We start from the raw sequence: 17,169 nt of genomic DNA, 5'->3' as shown, positions 1-17,169 counted from the left end.
GTCTGTTCCACTGTGCAGTCACCTGCACTTCCTCATATTCAGGTGGAACTTCCTGTGTCTCAGTTTCTGCCCATTGCCTCTTGTCCTATTGCTTGGCACTACTGAGAAGAGCTGGCTCCATCCTTCTGATACCCTCCCTTCAGATACTGATAGACATTGGTGAGGTCCCTTCTCAGCTGTCTTTTTTCAAGGCTGAACAGGCTCAACTTCTTCAGTCTTTCCTCATAAGAGATTCTCCAGTCCCTTCATCATCTCTGTAGCCCTCCGCTGGACCTGCTCCAGGAGTTCCATGTCTCACTTGTACTATTAAGGATCCCAGAACTGGACACAGTAGGAGACAGATGCTGCTCTCCCTCTCAGGCAACTGTAAGGAAAGGCTTATTAATTTGCAGTATATGCCCTAAACAAGGGCTTCGCGGTGAACTTGTTGCAGAAAATAGGTCATGAGTGCATAAGCACAACTCACAAAAGAAGCAAGGTTTTGGTTTTGGCTTTGCAGTTCAGGTCAAAGTTCAACTTGGTGTGTTAGATAAGAAGTGAACTACTGTGCAAGTGCAAGAAGTGGGGTCACAAATAGGACACTTGGGTTTTGAGGTACTTGTCTCACAAAACCCCCAGAACAGACCCTCAGTGACCATCAGATTAAAATCTGAGTATGCACGATGGCAGAACCATGCCTACTCTTGCCTCACGTGCTAATGAGGAACTGAAAGTCACTTCTACCTCTACTTTTTACCCAAATGAGGGACTGCATAAGAATTATTCAGGAAATAAAGTGAACTGGGTGAGACCCTACCATCAAGAAGCCCAAGGCACGAAGTACCAATGGGAGGCTGCTAGATCCATGGAGGTGACTACCTTCTACTTGCCCTATCTCTCTTCTTCTCTCCCTCTCTCTTTCTCTCTCCCTTTCTCTTTTCCATATAAGATTCATTCTGTAAAATAAAATCAGCATTGTTGAACTAGCATTTAGTCTCCTTTGCACCTTAATTTGGGCAGAGGACTTCAACAGTGAATTGTAATATTTTAGTTGGCATCACTGTTATCTGACCCAAAGTGCCGTTTAACAGTTCCGAACTTTTACTGTTCTTCCTACCTGGTGGGAGATTCACCTTCTGATGGAGGTTGACCAAACTTTTACTGTTACTTTTACTGTCCTCTGTGGGTGACAGCTTTCTCTTGCCTGGTGTGCCCAGGTTGTCTCCCTCTGAGGGAGACCAAAGGAAAAAGGGTTACCAAGGGTGACCAGTGTAATACTAAAGTTTTACTCTCTCCTGGAGAAGTTTGGTAGTTGCCTCTCTCCTCCAGGGTTGGAATGGGCGTAAACTAATTGTGATAATGTCCAGGCAACAGCTGATCACATTACTAGTTTGTGGGTTGAATGAAAAATGGGATATTTGTGCAGTTTTGGGAGGTTATTTATCTTGTGTGCAAAAGGAAATCAAAAGCTTCCTGTCACCTGAAAAGGGTTGCAGATGTAAAATTTATGACTTTGAAGTCAGAAAATGAGGTTCTTAGAAAGAGCACTGTCTTTTGAGAAAGAGACACAGGAGAAATTGTAAAAACCAGTAGGTATTCTTTTAAATAAAAATGAGCAATTAGAAAAACTACTGTCTGCAGCTAAAAGATTAGAAAAACAGATGTAGAAAAATCTAGGTAAATTACTTGATACAATCCCACATGAATCATCCTCTAATTCAGTCCAGCACATCTATAGGATGGTAGATTGTGAGGATCCTGAAACACGATATGGGGACATTTGGTACAATGATGATGATTTAGAGGCAGACTCTGACTCTATCCCAAAAGTGGTAAAAGTTCAGCCTTTAATTGATACTGAAACTGCAGGTGAAGGGGGTGGAGAAACCCACAATACAGTTCCCCACAGAGTAAGATACATTGCTGGAAGAACATTTAAGGTGTTCAGGGGAATACAAAACTGAATACAATTTTCCCTTATGGGCAGAGATCAGATCTTGCTGAGTGAGGAAGAGGCAGAAAGATCCTGGTGACATAAAGTATTTTTAACTACTACCCTAGGTAACCATAACTACTCATTAACTACATGAGCTGAGTACTGTGCTGGGGGCATAGACCCACAGGACACAGGAAAGCCTGCTGCTGTTAACTACAGGATTCTCAGATCTGGCAGCCTCTGTGCAAAAGACGGCCTGTATTTAAGCAATGAAACGTATGAAAGACATCAATTAAGGTGATTCCTGATGGTAGCTCCTGTCAATCAAGCCAGATTAACTCCTCCCCTTCACAGCCTTCCAGATAGGCTGAAAATGTTTGTGGCTAATGCCCAAGTTCACAGACAAATGGATGGCACCATGAATATTGCTGCAGCAGTGGCATACCCACCTAGAGACCAAATTCACATACCTACCTGGTATGAACTCGCCCAGTGTAGTTGTGTGGGTTTGGTTTTATCAGTTTTATGTATGTATTTGTTCCTTGTATTAAGTTCATTTTTATAAGTTATAATGGTTTGTCCCATGCCACCCATATTCCACCCTCATTAGTTTCATCCCAACCCCAGTTATATGTCAGTCAGAAATTATCCAGCCCCTGGGCCTTGTCTGTCACTTTGGGGTCTCTTCCAAAAGTCTGGAAAGTTCCAGGAAAAACCCCAAGTGATTGGACAAGACTTCAGCTGTCTCCCCACCTGAGTTATTAATTTGTTACTATGTATGTCATTTATCCAGAGAGCCATGCCCCGTTGGCCCCTGATTTGTCCCCAGTTAGACCCATCCCTGAGTTCCTCCCCCCAATAAAAGGTGTTGCATTCGAGGGTTCAAAAAAAGATTTTTTCCCTCGCTTTTCCCCCGCTGCTTCTGCTGAGGGGTGTCTGCTGGGGCAGATACCCTAATGAATAAAGCCAGCAGTTAACCCAGAACAGCCTCCTCTTTTTTCCTACTATTGTTGCTTCACTCCTTTAAGCAAGACAAGAATCCACAGGGGTCGGTGAGGTTCACCCTGCTGCCGAGCCGTACCCTCATACTGTCGAGGTGTCAGGGCTGGCCGAGGCAAAGAAAGACACCTCAACAGCCCAGGAAATAGGGAATTATGGGTGCTGTATGGGATGGTGTTGGGGAAGATTAATCAGGGAAACCTTATAAATATGATTGCTTAGCAAAAGATTCTGAAAATATGAAACCTGTAATCGAGATAGAAATGGAAGTTTACTTTGAGTTGTAGGATACCGAGTCTTAGTTACTATATAACCTGAAAACAATAGCCTAGCCAGCTGGAGGAGAATCCCTTTTGATTGAACAATACCTTTCTGCTGGCTAAGGGATCCAAAGGTCAATGTAGCAAAACAGAAAAGTCTAAAGAGTAGTTTTTAGAGTTTAAAATACAACACATGGTAATGTAGTAGTTCTTATAGCTATATGTAGATTCTATAGGATTTTGTGTTTTGTATGGGTTGGTTAGTGTAAATTAGAATATTCATCACAAAAAGAGATATAATGTATTGTAACAAGGACCTTGCTCTCTCTGTCTCTCTTAGCTCTTATCCCTGCTCTCTTACCCCTGCGGTCTGACCCCTGCCACCTCTCTCTCTGGCTCTCTTGCTCCCACCTCTCTTGCTCCCTTCTCTCTTAGCTCTTATCCTTTTGTTCTTTCTCCCTCTCTCTTTGGGACTTCCCTTCAGCTGAGGCTTTTTACCCACGACCCTTGCAATAAAAGCAGGTGTTCTAGAATATCTCAGGTCAGGAGAGTTCCTTCTCCCTGCTGTCCACAGATGATCCTACAGGATGGGTTGGAGCAACCTCTGGGAAGCCACCTGAACCCCCCTGATGAGTCTGTCAAATTTACACCAACATAGCAAAGCCAAAATCTAAACCAAGACTTGATTAGATTAACAATATCCGTTGCTGCAGGTATTGATAGGGTGATGACAGAATTAAAGTTATCTGTGTTACACTTGGGAAGTGAAATAGTTCTGGAAAAATCTATCAAATTAGTATCAGATGGATAATGCCCTCCTATTAACCTGCCATGCACTGGTTAGACAGAGACTGAGTGATTCTGTTTTTCTAGGTTATAGGTATCCTGCATGTTAGAAACTGCACACAGAGATGAGGATTCTCCTATTCCAACTCTGAACATCCACAGGGGTTTTTAGCTTTTGTGTGTACTATGTTTTGGGGATTTTAATTTGTATATGTATCTGTAAGTTTTGTTTACAAATTTAACCAAGTAATGAAGGCTAACAAGTATGCATTTATAAATGGTGTTGGAAAGATATGCCTTGGTTTAATAGATTTATACTTAATGAAAATAAGCAAGTAGTGTTTGTTTGCTTTTGCCTAAATGTGTAGAAGACTCCCTTTGCATGGGTATATTTACTAAGACCGGAATATCCAGGATACCCTCCATACAGCAAATCCTTACTCCCCAGATAAAAAGTGAGTTACTGTGCAATTTATCCAGCCATTCACTTTTGCTCCAATATTTAAGAAGAGGACCCTGGGCTCTGTATTATCTCTGGATGGCAGGAGAGCAGTGTGATGTGAAGGTGTGTACAGGTGTGCTGTGGACACAGCAGTGTGGTGGGAAAGAGACCTAATGCCAGAGAACACCATCCTCAGCACTGGTTCCTGCTGGTTCTATGCTCAGCCCATAGCAGTTGCACCAACAGTTTCAGCGTCCTCCACAGCAAACAAATTTCCCAAGGCTGCTGGACTTTATGACCCCTTCCTCTAGGGCAGGAGTGCTTATCAGCACTTTTCCTTTCTTCAGGATGTTTCAGGGAAGTGTAGAAGCTGTCTCCCAGCTGTCTGTGCAGCAGCAGGATGACTGCACTCAGGTGCTCTCTGCAGGGCTTGGGAGGGGGACTAAGGGACTGCTGGTCTACTGAGCCTTGACCTCCTCCTCTGTCTCCCTTTCCCACTCGACTTTTGGAGTCTTACAAATCAGGGACAACTGTCTACTGACTTATATTGTAGCTCTTACCTGGGAAGAAGACAGCAGGAGTGATACTCTCCTATGAGGACAACATTCCCATATCTAAGGGTTAGGGAGGATGGGACTATTAAACCTGATGTGGCCTGGTGTGTGGCTCCTCAAGATAAAAGATTTGGGTCTAGATGGGGCTTGGATAGGAGGTTGCAGAGAGCTCCCCCATATGGGTACTGCAATCCACACAGCTGAATCTAGAGCCACAAGAAGAGAAGGAGCTTGAATGCCACTATGTCACTCCTGCAAAGGACACTCCATAGCTCATGCCATCTAGAGGGGATGTGTTGGTTGTCCTCTCCTCCAAGCCCTTTTGATCTCTTCCTTGGAGCACTGTGGGGAAGGATGGTGGAGACCATTTTTGGTGTGCTGATATGGATTTTGGAGCTGCCCCTTGCAACAAAAGGAAGGAGATGGGATGTTCTTTTGGGTGAGCTGTTACATACAGGAAAGACGTGAACACGGTGGTCACACCTCCTTGGTCACCTGGGAAGATGTTTGTCCTATGTCATGTCTAAAGTAGCACCCCATAGGACTGTGTGTGATAGTCCTTCCACTGGGAGCCTACCAAGAAGCCTGGGACTTGCTTTTATTTCCTGGAATGCCTTGTAAGAAGTGTACATATGAAAGCTTTTACCTTGGATCAAAGTCTTTTGGCTTAATAGCAGCCGTTGGAGCTTTGCAAGGCAGGGGTCATATTAATATGTAAGCCACAGGGAAGTTTAGGGTCGTAAGGTCCTACATGCAAAGCATTTCTGAGATAAACTGCTGGTGTCTCCCTGACTGGTTACTCTGCCTTCTGAGGAAGATGCCTGTAAGGGCTGCTGCTTCTGTCCTCTGTCACTCAGGGTCCTCAGCACAGTGAAGCTGAGTGAGACTGGCAAGTCACAGCCACTCTCACCACTTGCATTTCTTGGTCAGCATTGGCTTTCCACCGAACCCTGGGCAGTGCCCCTCCGCTTTAACCCTCTTTGTATCTCTGCTGTCCTGATTTATTTTCCTTCTGCTGAGGACAAGCCTGTTTTCACTTCCTTTCTCTGTGATGTCTCTTCTTTCTTGTGGGCTTCAGTCAACCCACTCTTCTCTCACTGAATGAGAAGTTCATTCAGCACTTGCAGTGTGGAGGGTTTTGGTCATGAGAGGAGCACCAGCTGATAGCAATATCCTGGGTGGGATGCCTCCAAGCAACACCCTTTCAGTTGCAGTGGCAAGTCAAGTGGAATGGCTGAAGGAGCCACACAGACTATTTTTCTCTGTCTTAGGAAAATATTGAAATCTTAAACTTGGATATGAAGCCTGGGAACACCCTGAAGGTGAAGGGCAAAATATCTGCTGATACTGTTGGGTAAGCACAAAGAAACCACCTTGGCATGCCAGGGTTGAAGGTGGGCTGTAGAGGAAGGTAGTTTTCCAGGGTTGCCAGATAAAAAATAGGACATTGTTATGCCACCTGCAACACTGATGGAAGAACTGGGTGCAGAGATGTGTGTTGGATCTCAAGTCTTCCAAGACCATCTCCTGTCCATGCATATGACTTTCTTCATGCTCATTTACAGCTTCAGCATCAATCTTGGCTGCAGCTTGAGAGATCTGGCATTTCACTTCAATCCCGCTTCAATGAGTCTGTCATCATCTGTAACTCCAAGTGCTCCAATTCCTGGCAGACAGAACATTGTGGCCACCTCTTTCTTCAGGGGCTGCACTGTCAAGGTGAGGAGTCTGTGCCAGCATGGGGTTATGGGGTATGTGGGCAATGTGTGGTGAGAGGAAGTCCCTGGTTAGCAGTTTTCCCAGTCCTACCCAGTAACTCCTGCTCCTTCACAATGGCCCCTCATCTTCTGGGTTTTTGGTCCTGAATGCCATTTCCACTCCTTGTTCAAAACTGCAATGCTGTTTCTGGGAATTTTGAGTCCTGTCTCATGCTTTAAAAGTGCTTTCTGGCCCCTCCATCTGCCCAGCAGGTGAGTGCACCAGGGGCATATATGAAAGTAAAGGGAGTATCCAAGAAGCAGGATCTTGCTGCTGTCTACCTTATTTCTCTCCCTCCCTTCTGTGTAAACATGTGCTTTAAGGAAATCCAGAGTTTGGAGCAATGTCCAAAAGCCTCTCCCTCAACTCTTCTGTCCTCATTACTCCTGGATCCATGCTGCCAATCTGTCCTTTCTTCCTGCCAGGGATGCTGTCCTAGTTGCTGCCTCATCTTATCTGATGTTCCAAATCATTAACAGGGTTGCATTTAGGAGTAGTCCATTTCCTATAGCTGTGGAGAGAAAGCTTGTTGCCTCAGACAGAACTGGCTCTTGGGGAAGGAGTAGTGAGATGATGGCTTTGGGAAATACTGCCTCTAGTTTGCAAATGACCAGTGATGCATTCTTGTCCTGTTTGCTTGTGTATGTTTATCAGCAAAGCTCCTTTTTCTGAGCCCTGGTGAGCTGCTGAGGGCATTGGGGAGTCAGGTTTATTCTGCCCTGTTCAGAGCAGAACAGTGGTGTACACATTCCACATGCTCTATAAAGACATGTAAAGACATACTTGGATTTAGCTGCTCTGAGTTTACAATCTGAGTAGCTGAAACAGCCTCAGGAGAGAGATCCTGTCCCCAAACATAGTCTGTATTCCTGCTTAGACTCTTGATATCAAATGCTCATTTCCTGAATCACCCTCACCTCAACCCCCAGTACCTTGTTTAAGGTTGTAGTGGACAGGTCTGACCCTCTTATGTAAGTCAGGCTTTTGCCTAGATGCTGACCTCTGAAGACCCTTCTTGCCCCAAGTTCCTGCCCTTCTTTCTCTTTTTTCTCCCAGTTCTTCATTGAAATGCTGTCAGACAAATTCTGTGTGAGACTGCCAGGTGGTTATGAAGTGTACTTCCCCAACTGGCACAGCTACCACAAGATCAACTACATAAGCATCATAGGAGGCTTAAAGGTGATCTCCCTCAAGCTGAGCTGATGGGCACTGCTCCCTAGCTCTAATAAAAACCCAAGCCAGTGGAAGACTGCTTGTTCCAGCTGCTTTGTTTCTGTGAGAGCTCTGTGTCTCTGCGCAAGCAACTGACAAAGCCCAAGGTTCTCCCACCAATAGCAAAGAAGCCATCACCTGGATAATGCCAGGTACCTTCCAGGTCAGAACAGGCCGTGGGGTTGAAGGGATAGTAGGTAGGCCAAAGCAGGCTGTAGGTGGGGTTCAGGATGAAGACACTATATGATTGCTTGGGAAACGATTGTGTAATCTTTTCGCAACATACTCCATTTAGCACATACTCCATTTCTTCCTGCAGCTGAGCTTTTGGGAAGGAGGGATGGTGAAATGGGAAGGAAGGCATAAATGTGAATGAAGTGGCATTTGATGTGGCATTTGGTGCTATAAAAGTGCATAATTAAAAGGTGGCATGGGGACAACAGCACAGGTTTGCAACCAGCCAACATTCCTGCCATAGATAATGGATTTGTCTCCAACTTTCCTTTTTACCTCACCTCACTTATCTGCTGGCACATTCCAGTCAGGCTGACATTTCCACAGCAGATCCTACTCAGCAAAAATGAGGCGGAGGAGGCATTGGGATTTCGGCTGAGTTATGTGGCTCAGTACCTCCCTGCCCAGGACTACAGGCAAACAGTCCCCATTATTACATGCTGCTGCTCTAATTGAAAAGTATCCTGCCAGGTTAAAGTCAGGCTGATGTGTGATAGCAAACATTGGGACATTTCAGGCTGGGTGGAATGAGAGCAGAGTAGAGGAGCAACTTATAGAGAGCCTGGTTAAAGGCAAGGTGGCAGTGCCCTTGCCCCGCCTCTGCACTTCCTCACTGTCCAAGATGGAAGGATTGGTGACTGGGCCTCCAGCAGACATAGCAAGGAAGACAATAAGGTCACAGCAGCCAAGGGAACACAGCAGAGAAGTTAGTATCAAAACTGTTTTAATAGGATAATAATAAGTGCATAGGATACAGAGGGGAGGCAGAAAGGATAATTCCACATATATGGGTCTTTGGTCTTGTGTTACGGTCTGGGAAGGAGAGGGCAGCTCATCCTGAGAGCCCAGGTCCCCAACCTGGAAGGTGCAAGGGAGAATAAGGCTGATCCTGCTGGGCTCCAGCGGACAGACCTGAGGACTTCCTGAAGTTGGTGCCTGTCCTGGTTTGCTGCTGGTGGTTGGCATGAAGGCAGCACCTTGGGGAGGCTAGGGAACATGGGCTTGCTCTTAACCTTGCTGGCCTGGCTGCAAGTGGCACTTCCACGTGCAGTATGTGCACACCCTGGAGCTCTTTATCCTGCTCTGAAGAGCTTCCTGGCAAAAGCGGCCATGTGATGGGTGAGCTGTGTGGGAGCAGAGTCCTGCAGCCATGGCCCAGCATTTCCTCCCACTGCACACCCCCTCCTGTCCAAGAGAACAAGGGGGGGTCCTGTGAGGGTCCCTCCGGTGACCTCAGCCCCTGAGCATGTTGGCTCCACACCCTGGCACAAAGGCGCTTCTATGAGGGCCAGTTTGCACACGGGCCAGCATGAGGGGCAGCTCATTCCAGGGCGGCTGTGTCACCCAGGGTTGCTTAGCAAGGGACAGTAGCCATGGTCTGCATTACCCTGGGGAAGAGATGTGCTGCAAGGAGGGGTGTGTGTGGGGAGAATGGGGTGGGGGACAAGGATGGTGGCACAAACTGAGTGGCTGCAGAGGAGTCTCCTTGTTCTCAGGCAGGGGGGAAAGAAGGGATTTTTAGGGTCTGAACTGCAGAGTTTGGTGACCTGACAACCTGTCTTTGCCACCAGTCAGCCAAGAAGTTTCTCCCCTCTCAGTTGCTGAGATGAGTAGGGGTCAAAAAGGAAGCTGTCCTAAGTGATGCCCAGCAGCAGGAGGCAAGTGGAAAGATTCCTGATTATTTCTGTGCATGCTCTCACTTCCTGAACATTGAGCACATAGCTTTTTGTGGGGGCAAGGGAAAAGAGAAAGCTCAGCTCTGTGGGGTTTGCCAGCCCCTTGGGACCCCAGCTGACCTTCCCCTCTTGGTAGATGTGCTATACTGAAGGGTCTTGCACCAGCTGGAGCTGGGGACACCCCATCCCCTACAGATGCTATCAGAGGGAATGCCTCTGGGGAGGCATGCATGCCACTGCAGAGGATGGTCAGTGGAAAGATGGAGTATGTCCTTAGACATGCTAGTGGAGCCAGGCTGAGGATTGAGAGAGAGGGTGCTGGGAAGAATGGGATGGGGTAGGAAGGATTTGGGGTTCTTTTGGCACATGGGAATGTTCCTTTGATGTCTAATGGCCATGAGGCTGGAGAAGGGGTGCTATGCCTGGCTCTGCAGTGCCCACTGTCTCTCTGCAGCAGCCTGGCCCAGCCCTAGGGACCCCCAGCCTGCCCAGTGCCCCCACTTGGCAAGAAGGTCACCCACTGGGTCTGCTGGTGACACTGCCACCAGTAGGTGGAGCACAGGGAGGAGGGCAAAGACCCCAGCACCAGTGTCTCTGGTGGGGCCTGTGATGGGAAGGATGGCCATTCACACCTTGACTTCATCATCCTCTTCCTCCTCCTCATCAGCATACTCAAAGGAATTGCTGCGGCCCCCTCGGGCACCACTGTAGCTTTCCCGCAGGCTGGAGAGCTTGGTCTCCTCCTCCTCTCCTTGGTTCCAGCTGGCCTCAGGGGACCGGCTCTCCCTTGTCACTTGTGACCCCCACAAGCTGCTGCTAGGGCTCTCCCACAGGGTCTGTGTCCGGGCCTGCTGGGGACCTTCACCCTTCTCCGAGCTCCGTGGGGTGCTGGTTCCACCGTAATGGCGGGCCAGGACTTGGGCTGCTCGGTCAAATTCTCCAGCCTCGATGGTGCAGTCATCCCAGTGGCCCTGCCACGGGGACCCTCTGGGCACTGCCGCTGGCCCTGTCCCCCAGACAGAGTTCGCTCCAGCGCCTTCAATGGCATGTGCCTCTCCATTGGCACGGACTGACCGACCCGGCAGTGAGCTGGCCCCTGAGAGGTTGCTCTGCCTGGAGTGGTCCCAGAAGCTGGATGCTGCCTTGTCCTCCTCGTGGGATGCATGCACTGCTGGAGGGACCCTGTCCTTGGTCCCCTCTTCACACAGGAGGTGTGGGCCATCCTCCCTCACCTCATTCCCATTGGTTTCAGAGAAGCTCATCACCTGGAGGAGCTCACTCATCAGGGAGGGCCCCAGGTCTAGACGGAAGGACAGCAGAGAGTCAGAGCGATCCAGCTCATCTTCCCCAGGGTGGGTGGTCTCTTGGGCCTTTTCCAAGCGAGGCACACGAGGGATGGTACAAAATCCAGACTCCAGCCCTGTAAGGCAAAAGGTATGGCTGGTGAGGCAAGGGAGGAAGCCTGATTTACTTCTGCAGGGGATAAGGGACACTGCTGCCAAAGTGGCTCAGGTCATGCTCCTGTCAGTGACACTGGCCTCTAAAGGACAGGTCAATGTCTTTGTGGACATCTCCAAAGCCCAGAGTTACAGCAGAGAGTCTCCAGGTGGGCTCTGGGCTTGGTAAGATGGCAGTGGGGGCTGAGCCAGGCAGGTGAGACCAGGAGATGGCAGCATTGCCTCAGCCTGCCTTTTCCTCTGAGCCTGACCACCTCCCCCAGCTGCTGCAGGCACCCCAGATCCAGCTCCTACCCTGAGACCTTCTGCTCCAGACCTTCCTCCCTGGTGAAAAGCTGAGCACAGTCTAGTGCTGTGAGGCTGAAGAGAAGCCACACAGATATCCTGTCCTGTCCTTCCTACAACCCTTCCCCAAAGGGCACCCTGGCTGGCAGGGAGGGATGTGGACACAATAGAGAAGGGTGGATGGAATTCCTAAGGAGATGCACATGGAGATGCAGAGGTTGGCACAGCTAGGGACAGGGTTTGAACATCTGTTTGGAGGTGGGGAAGGCCATCCTGTGGGTCTCCTTGACCTCACAACCTTGGAGGGGGAATTGCTCTACAGTCCCAGCACCTTTTTGGCTTCCTCAGGCACGCTGCTTAAGTGAAAGGTGTAGGGCTGAGGGTAGATGGGAGGTGCTCCCTCACAGCTACTCCATGCAGGCTGCCAGCTGTGTAGGGCTACAGGAGAGGGGGAGAAACAGAGAAACCATCCCTGCCCCACTTTGAGGGACACCCTGGAAGGAGACCCTTCAAAGGCAGGAGAAAGGACCAAGGTTAGGATTACCTGCTTGGAGGGATTGTCATGACTGAGCAGTCTTAAATATCCCATCTCTCCTTAAAACCCTAAGTCCCTCACTGGGGAAGAAACTGAGGCATGGAGCAATAGAGTAGGGCTCTAGAAGATGCTCAGTACCTGGGCACCAGCCTCTGCCTCGCGTGTCACTCACCATAGGCCTGGTGTGTTTTGGAGAAGCTGTTGGAGGCACTCTTGAAGGAGAACTTGCTGGTCAAGCCCCGGCCACTGCTGCCTCCATCATACATCCCCTCATTGAGCTGCGGCAGTGAGATGGCATTCTTGATGATGGGCGAGATGGCTGGGGGGGTGGGTGAGGCCTCCGCCTGGCCCCCACTGCCCCGTCTCTTCAGCGGTGTCCGGCGGACATGTCGCAGCGTCCGGGTGAAGAAGTTGTTAGGTTTGGCTGTGTCAGCCCCGCCGTGGTTGCTAAGGAAAGAGGTGTCCCCAAAGACATCCCCGCCGCGCCCCACATGCATGGTGTGCCGGAAGTCGCCCAGCGGTGGGCTAATCATGTCCGGCGTCAGCTCCGACTTCAGCCGCCGCTTGCCATGGGAGCCTGACACCCAGCTGAGCACTGGCAGCTTCCCCAGGCTCATGTTGCACCCTTCACCCTGCCCTTGAGAAAGCTCCAAAAATCAGCCCTCACCAGGCTTCCAGCACTGGGGTGGTCTGTCACATCTGCAGCCTCCCCACTGCTTCTGCTCCCATACTCTTGGGGTAACAGTTCATGTCACTTTGGCTTTTGACAGGTTTCCTGCTTCCCTGCGCTATGTCACACTCATGAAATCACCCTCAGAGGGTACGTCCTCATTGGTGAGGACAGTGGTGGCACAGAGATGTTGCCAGAGGGTGTCTAGGTCACCCCCTGTTCTGTGGAGGTCACTGGAAGCTGTGTCTAGTCGTGGACTTAATCCACCGTCTTCTATTGCCGCTGGGTGAGTAGCAGCCAGTCACGGATGGGGCATCAGGCAACAAAGAGAGCTTTGGGTGAATTGGCAGGGCAAGAGCATTGGCCACCTAAACAAGGCAAGAGGAACAGTGAAGCCCTCGGACAGGATTTTCCCAATCCCATTGTCTGTATCCACAAACTGCCTGAGGAGGTTAAAGGCAGTACATAAGGCAGTGGCAAGGCTGCTACTGGCTGCCCCCTTACCTGGCCCTTCTCTTGGGGAGGAAGAAAAAGGCTTTCCTCTAAAAACACGTGCTCTCCCTCACCTTGCTGACCTACCTCAGTATGCCTTAGTTTCCCGTCTGCAAAGCAGGTTTGCCAGACCCACGCCACAACACAGGCTGAGGATTTCCCTCTGAGGCAGAACCTCCTCCCAGAGCAGTGCCCTGCTTGACTGCCCCAGCTCCTGGGGCGAGAAACCTCTCCCTCCTTTTTGCTATTCAGATGAATCCTTAAGTAGAGGGTGAGGCCTGGGGCCCATGTGCTTCTCAGGGAGGAGTGGTGGGAAGCAAACATGCAATATTTGTATATTGTTTTGTTTGTCCTTCATTGGCTGGGTCCCTGGGTGCTGGGCAGACATGTTGGAGAAGCAGGGAGCTGGCAGTTTGCAGACAGGGGAAACTGAGGAGCAGCAAGGGAGGTGATTGCCTGAGGCTGGAGGAGAAGGTGGGTTGGGTCCCTGCACTCGGGAAGATCCCAGAGGTACTGAGGGACAGGCAGGAAGCAGCAGCTGGATGCACAGCAGGGTGATGACCTCCCCAGTCAGTGGGGAGGACTCTCAGATTGGCAGATCCCCTGTTGGTGTGCATAGCAAGTGGGAGAGTGTGAGTTGGGGAAAGGAGAGGATTCACCTGTGGGGCATCTCAGAGTGCCAGTGGCCTGGGTAGCCAGCTGGGGACATATCCTTCCCTGAGCTCAGTTCTGTGGCTAGAGTGTCAGGACAGAGCTGAATCCCTCCAGCAGGGCTGGCTGTGGAAGACAGCATGCCAAGAGGAAACACAGGAGCCTCATGTCTTGATCTCCATGTGCTGGGACCCCCATTGCTGCATGGCTTCCCCTGCCATGTCCTCTGCCTCTCCTGCTTGTCTGTGCATGGCCTTGGAGCAGCCAGTCAGTGCCAGGATGGCAAAGGCTCTGGTGAAGGGGACTCCTGGACATGAAATTCCTTTCCTGGCTGGCTAGAGGCATTTTTGCTTTGCCCTGGCCTTGTTTGCTCACTCAGGGCCCCTCTTATCTGCCAGGGGTTAATGACTGAGGAAGGGAAAACAAACCACCCCCAGCAGCACCCAGCACCATTGGCTGCCTCCCCAGAGTTTAGTGGCCTCCTGGGGTGGCAGTGGTTGGTGGCAGCAGGGACAGAATGGTGGCAGGTTGGGTTCCTGCTGGCCCCCAGCACCCTGGCTCATGCAGCTCATGTCTTCCTCCTGCCCACAGAGGCCATGTAGTGCTGTCCTGCAGCCAGGACAAAACAGGCATGTGGCAGGTTTGGGGTTTGAGGGGACAACTGGGGAGCTATTTCCTTTCTCTGGCACAAGTCCACCCATAGCCACTGGGTCAGGGCTCTCCTGGAGTACAAAAGAAACTACTAGGGTGGTCCCTGCAGCACAACTGAGGTCTTGGGACCACAGGGAGAGAGATACAACCATATTTTTGAGCTGTCCCCAGGATCTCCCAGGAAGGCAAGTGACCCTGGGAGAGGGGATTAGGAGAGCTACAGCACTCAAGTTTCCCTTTCCTCTGCACATTGGAGCCCCTGAGAAATCCAAAGTGGGGACTGTCCCCTTTAGCATGTGCTGCACCAGCCACGGCTATTCTGAGGGGAGACCCTCCTACCCCACCCCAGGTCCTCCACACAACACAGCTGCTCTGCACGCCCCTGTGGGAGACATCACACCTTGGGATGGGGTGGGGAGGCAAGAGAAAGGGGGGTGTGGGAGGAGAGCATCCCCTTGTTCCCTATCTGGACAACTATTGAGTGAGGGAGGGGGGTGGAGGAAAATGTTTCTCCTTCCTTGTCTCTTGGTCACCACAGGGAAGCAAGCCAGCAACTCTTGGCCCCTGGCTCTCCTTGCCTGCTGGCAGGCAGCAAGCACTGGGAAAAGGAGGGAGGGAGAGAGTGAGGGAGGGAGTGAAGCAGATGGTGCCCAACCCTACCTGGATGGCAGGTTTCTGGTAGGACTTTTGGGCTTTTTCTTCTTCCAATCTCTCCCTTTCTCTTATTTCCTTCTGCCCCTGGTGGGTCCCTGCCCCTTTGAGCCCTCCCCTTCACGCGAACAGACTCCTCCACACCAGGGAAACTCGTGATTCTGCGGCCAAAGGGTGAGCTGTGTGCTGTCCTTTCCTCCACTGGGCAAAGGGACCTCTCTGCCTGGCCATCTCTGTCTGGGTGCCACTGCTTCCATCTGGCAGCCCTCCGTGTTTGCCAGTTCTTGGGACAGCAAGCCCACAGCCCCACCACAACCTCCCCTTCCCTGGCATACCCTCTCTTGCTCCCTTCTTGCCTCCTCTGGGAAGCCCCTTGCCTTCAAAGACCTGCTGCCACCACCTCCTCCTCCTCCCAGCCTGGCCTCCCCCATTTCCCCCCAAGTTCAGCTGGTTACCACTGTTTTTCCACTAGCTGGGAATGGCCAGAGCTGTTCTGCTTGCTGGGAAGAGCGGAAACCAGAAAAGGGGGGGGGGGGGGGGGTGGGCGGGGGTAATCCAGATGTCTAGTTGGATAGAGCTGCTGAAAGCAGCCTCTTCCCTCCCCCAAAGGGGACATACTACAAAAGAGGGTGAGAAATTTGGGGTGGTCTCAACAGCAGGAACAGCGGGTGGAAATAGCTGTGGGTGGCCAGGAAGGCTTTCCCAGCCTTCCTGAGTGATGAAAAACCTCCCTTTTCCCGAAGGAAGGGAGGGAGAGTTCCCCTATTGGGTGACTGCTTTGGGATGAGGAAGGCCAGCAGGGACAGGCTTTTGGGGAATGGGGAAAGGGGGTTGGCCGGCTGGGTTTGGCCTCTTTCAGCTTTCCTGGAGCAGTGCCGGGCAGTAGGCAGACGCCTAAATCTGACTCCTGTGCTGCTAGCTGCTATATATATACATAATGATATCTCTGTGTAACAAGGATATTTTTCCAAGCAGACATGCTGAGGCACAGAGGGAGGCTGGAGCTATAGAAGTGGGCAGTTTCCAGACATCCCTTCCCTGCCCGCTTGTGAAAAAGTGCTCCCTTTCTTCCTCCATACTCCCAAAACTGAGGTGCCGAGAGCCTGTGGGGCTTTGAGGGTTCTCTAGAGCAGGGTCTGGGAGACAAGCGTCCTCCTGCCTTCCCCCATCTGTGGGACCCTCTTCTCACTCCCTTTCCTTCCCCCCTCTCCCCCCTGTCCTGTGTCCCCTTTCCTCACTCTCAGTTTCCTGTTGCATTCCTGCTCTCTCCTCCCTTTCTTTTTTACCATCCTTTCAGTCTTTATCGCCTTGCCACCCCTCCCGCTTCTCCCCTCTCCCGAGCACCCGCTCCACCCTTTTCCTTCTAGACCAAACACCCCCCTGCCCCCAGCTCTACAAACTGATGAATCAAAACTTTCAGGATTTACCTCTTTCGAATCAGGGTTACTATTTTTTTTCCCCGTCCTCCAAACGAAAAGTTGCGAGACACTCTCCGCAGGCCCCTGTAAGTTGTTCCAAGGATTACTGGTGCTGTGTTCCAGAATGGAGTGGGGGAGAAAGGGAAGGCATTGCTCCCCTCTTTTTTTCCCACGGCTGTACCCCCCAGGCTGGCTCTCCCAGGCTGACGCCCTGATGCCACAGAAGAGAGGGAGCAAAGCTGGCGGGGAGGGGACGTGGGAAGGAGGAGGGCGGGCTGCAGCACTGCTGAGCCAATCCTCGACTCGGTAAGGAGACCAGAGAAAATGAGATTTATTCCAACTATCCAGGACAGAAAACTTCAGGAACTTCTCTGCCGCTCCCCTCCTCCCCGCTTCCCCAGTGCCATTTCCCGTCTGCCGGCATTAGTTGCCTCCCGTTCCCGGGTGTCTGCTTCAGTGGGTTTGGGGGAAGGGGGAAGGCCAGGTTGCTGTCTAACCTGGTTAGAGGAGTCTGGCTGCAGGG

The 17,169-nt window shown here is 50.9% G+C and overlaps 2 protein-coding genes across 3 annotated transcripts; one reads left to right on the top strand and one right to left on the bottom strand.

Moving 5' to 3' along the window:
* Positions 1-522: 522 nt before the first annotated feature.
* Positions 523-8,609, top strand: LGALS2 (galectin 2). Its single transcript, XM_083858988.1, is given in 7 exon segments — positions 523-594; positions 746-850; positions 6,228-6,310; positions 6,522-6,574; positions 6,577-6,649; positions 6,651-6,675; positions 7,771-8,609. Coding segments are annotated over 6 exon segments (387 nt in total). The 5' UTR covers positions 523-594; positions 746-844; the 3' UTR covers positions 7,918-8,609.
* A 1,003-nt stretch (positions 8,610-9,612) lies between these two features.
* CDC42EP1 (CDC42 effector protein 1) lies at positions 9,613-16,954 on the bottom strand. Of its 2 annotated transcripts, none has more exons than XM_083858986.1 (3): positions 16,656-16,954; positions 12,286-13,151; positions 9,613-11,256 (listed from the first exon to the last, which is right to left on the bottom strand). In XM_083858986.1, exons 2-3 carry the CDS (start codon positions 12,728-12,730, stop codon positions 10,463-10,465), a joined length of 1,239 nt encoding a protein of 412 aa, XP_083715112.1. In that variant the 5' UTR covers positions 12,731-13,151; positions 16,656-16,954; the 3' UTR covers positions 9,613-10,462. The 2 variants fall into 2 exon arrangements, with proteins under 2 accessions (XP_083715112.1, XP_083715113.1); XM_083858987.1 differs by lacking the exon at positions 16,656-16,954 and adding an exon at positions 15,238-16,641.
* Positions 16,955-17,169: the final 215 nt, after the last annotated feature.

This window comes from Zosterops lateralis (genome assembly GCF_965231275.1).
Source record: "Zosterops lateralis genome assembly, chromosome: 4".
Taxonomy (NCBI): Eukaryota; Metazoa; Chordata; class Aves; order Passeriformes; family Zosteropidae; genus Zosterops; species Zosterops lateralis.
Note: the sequence above shows the minus strand (reverse complement) of the source record. Positions and strands in the feature narration are given on the sequence as shown.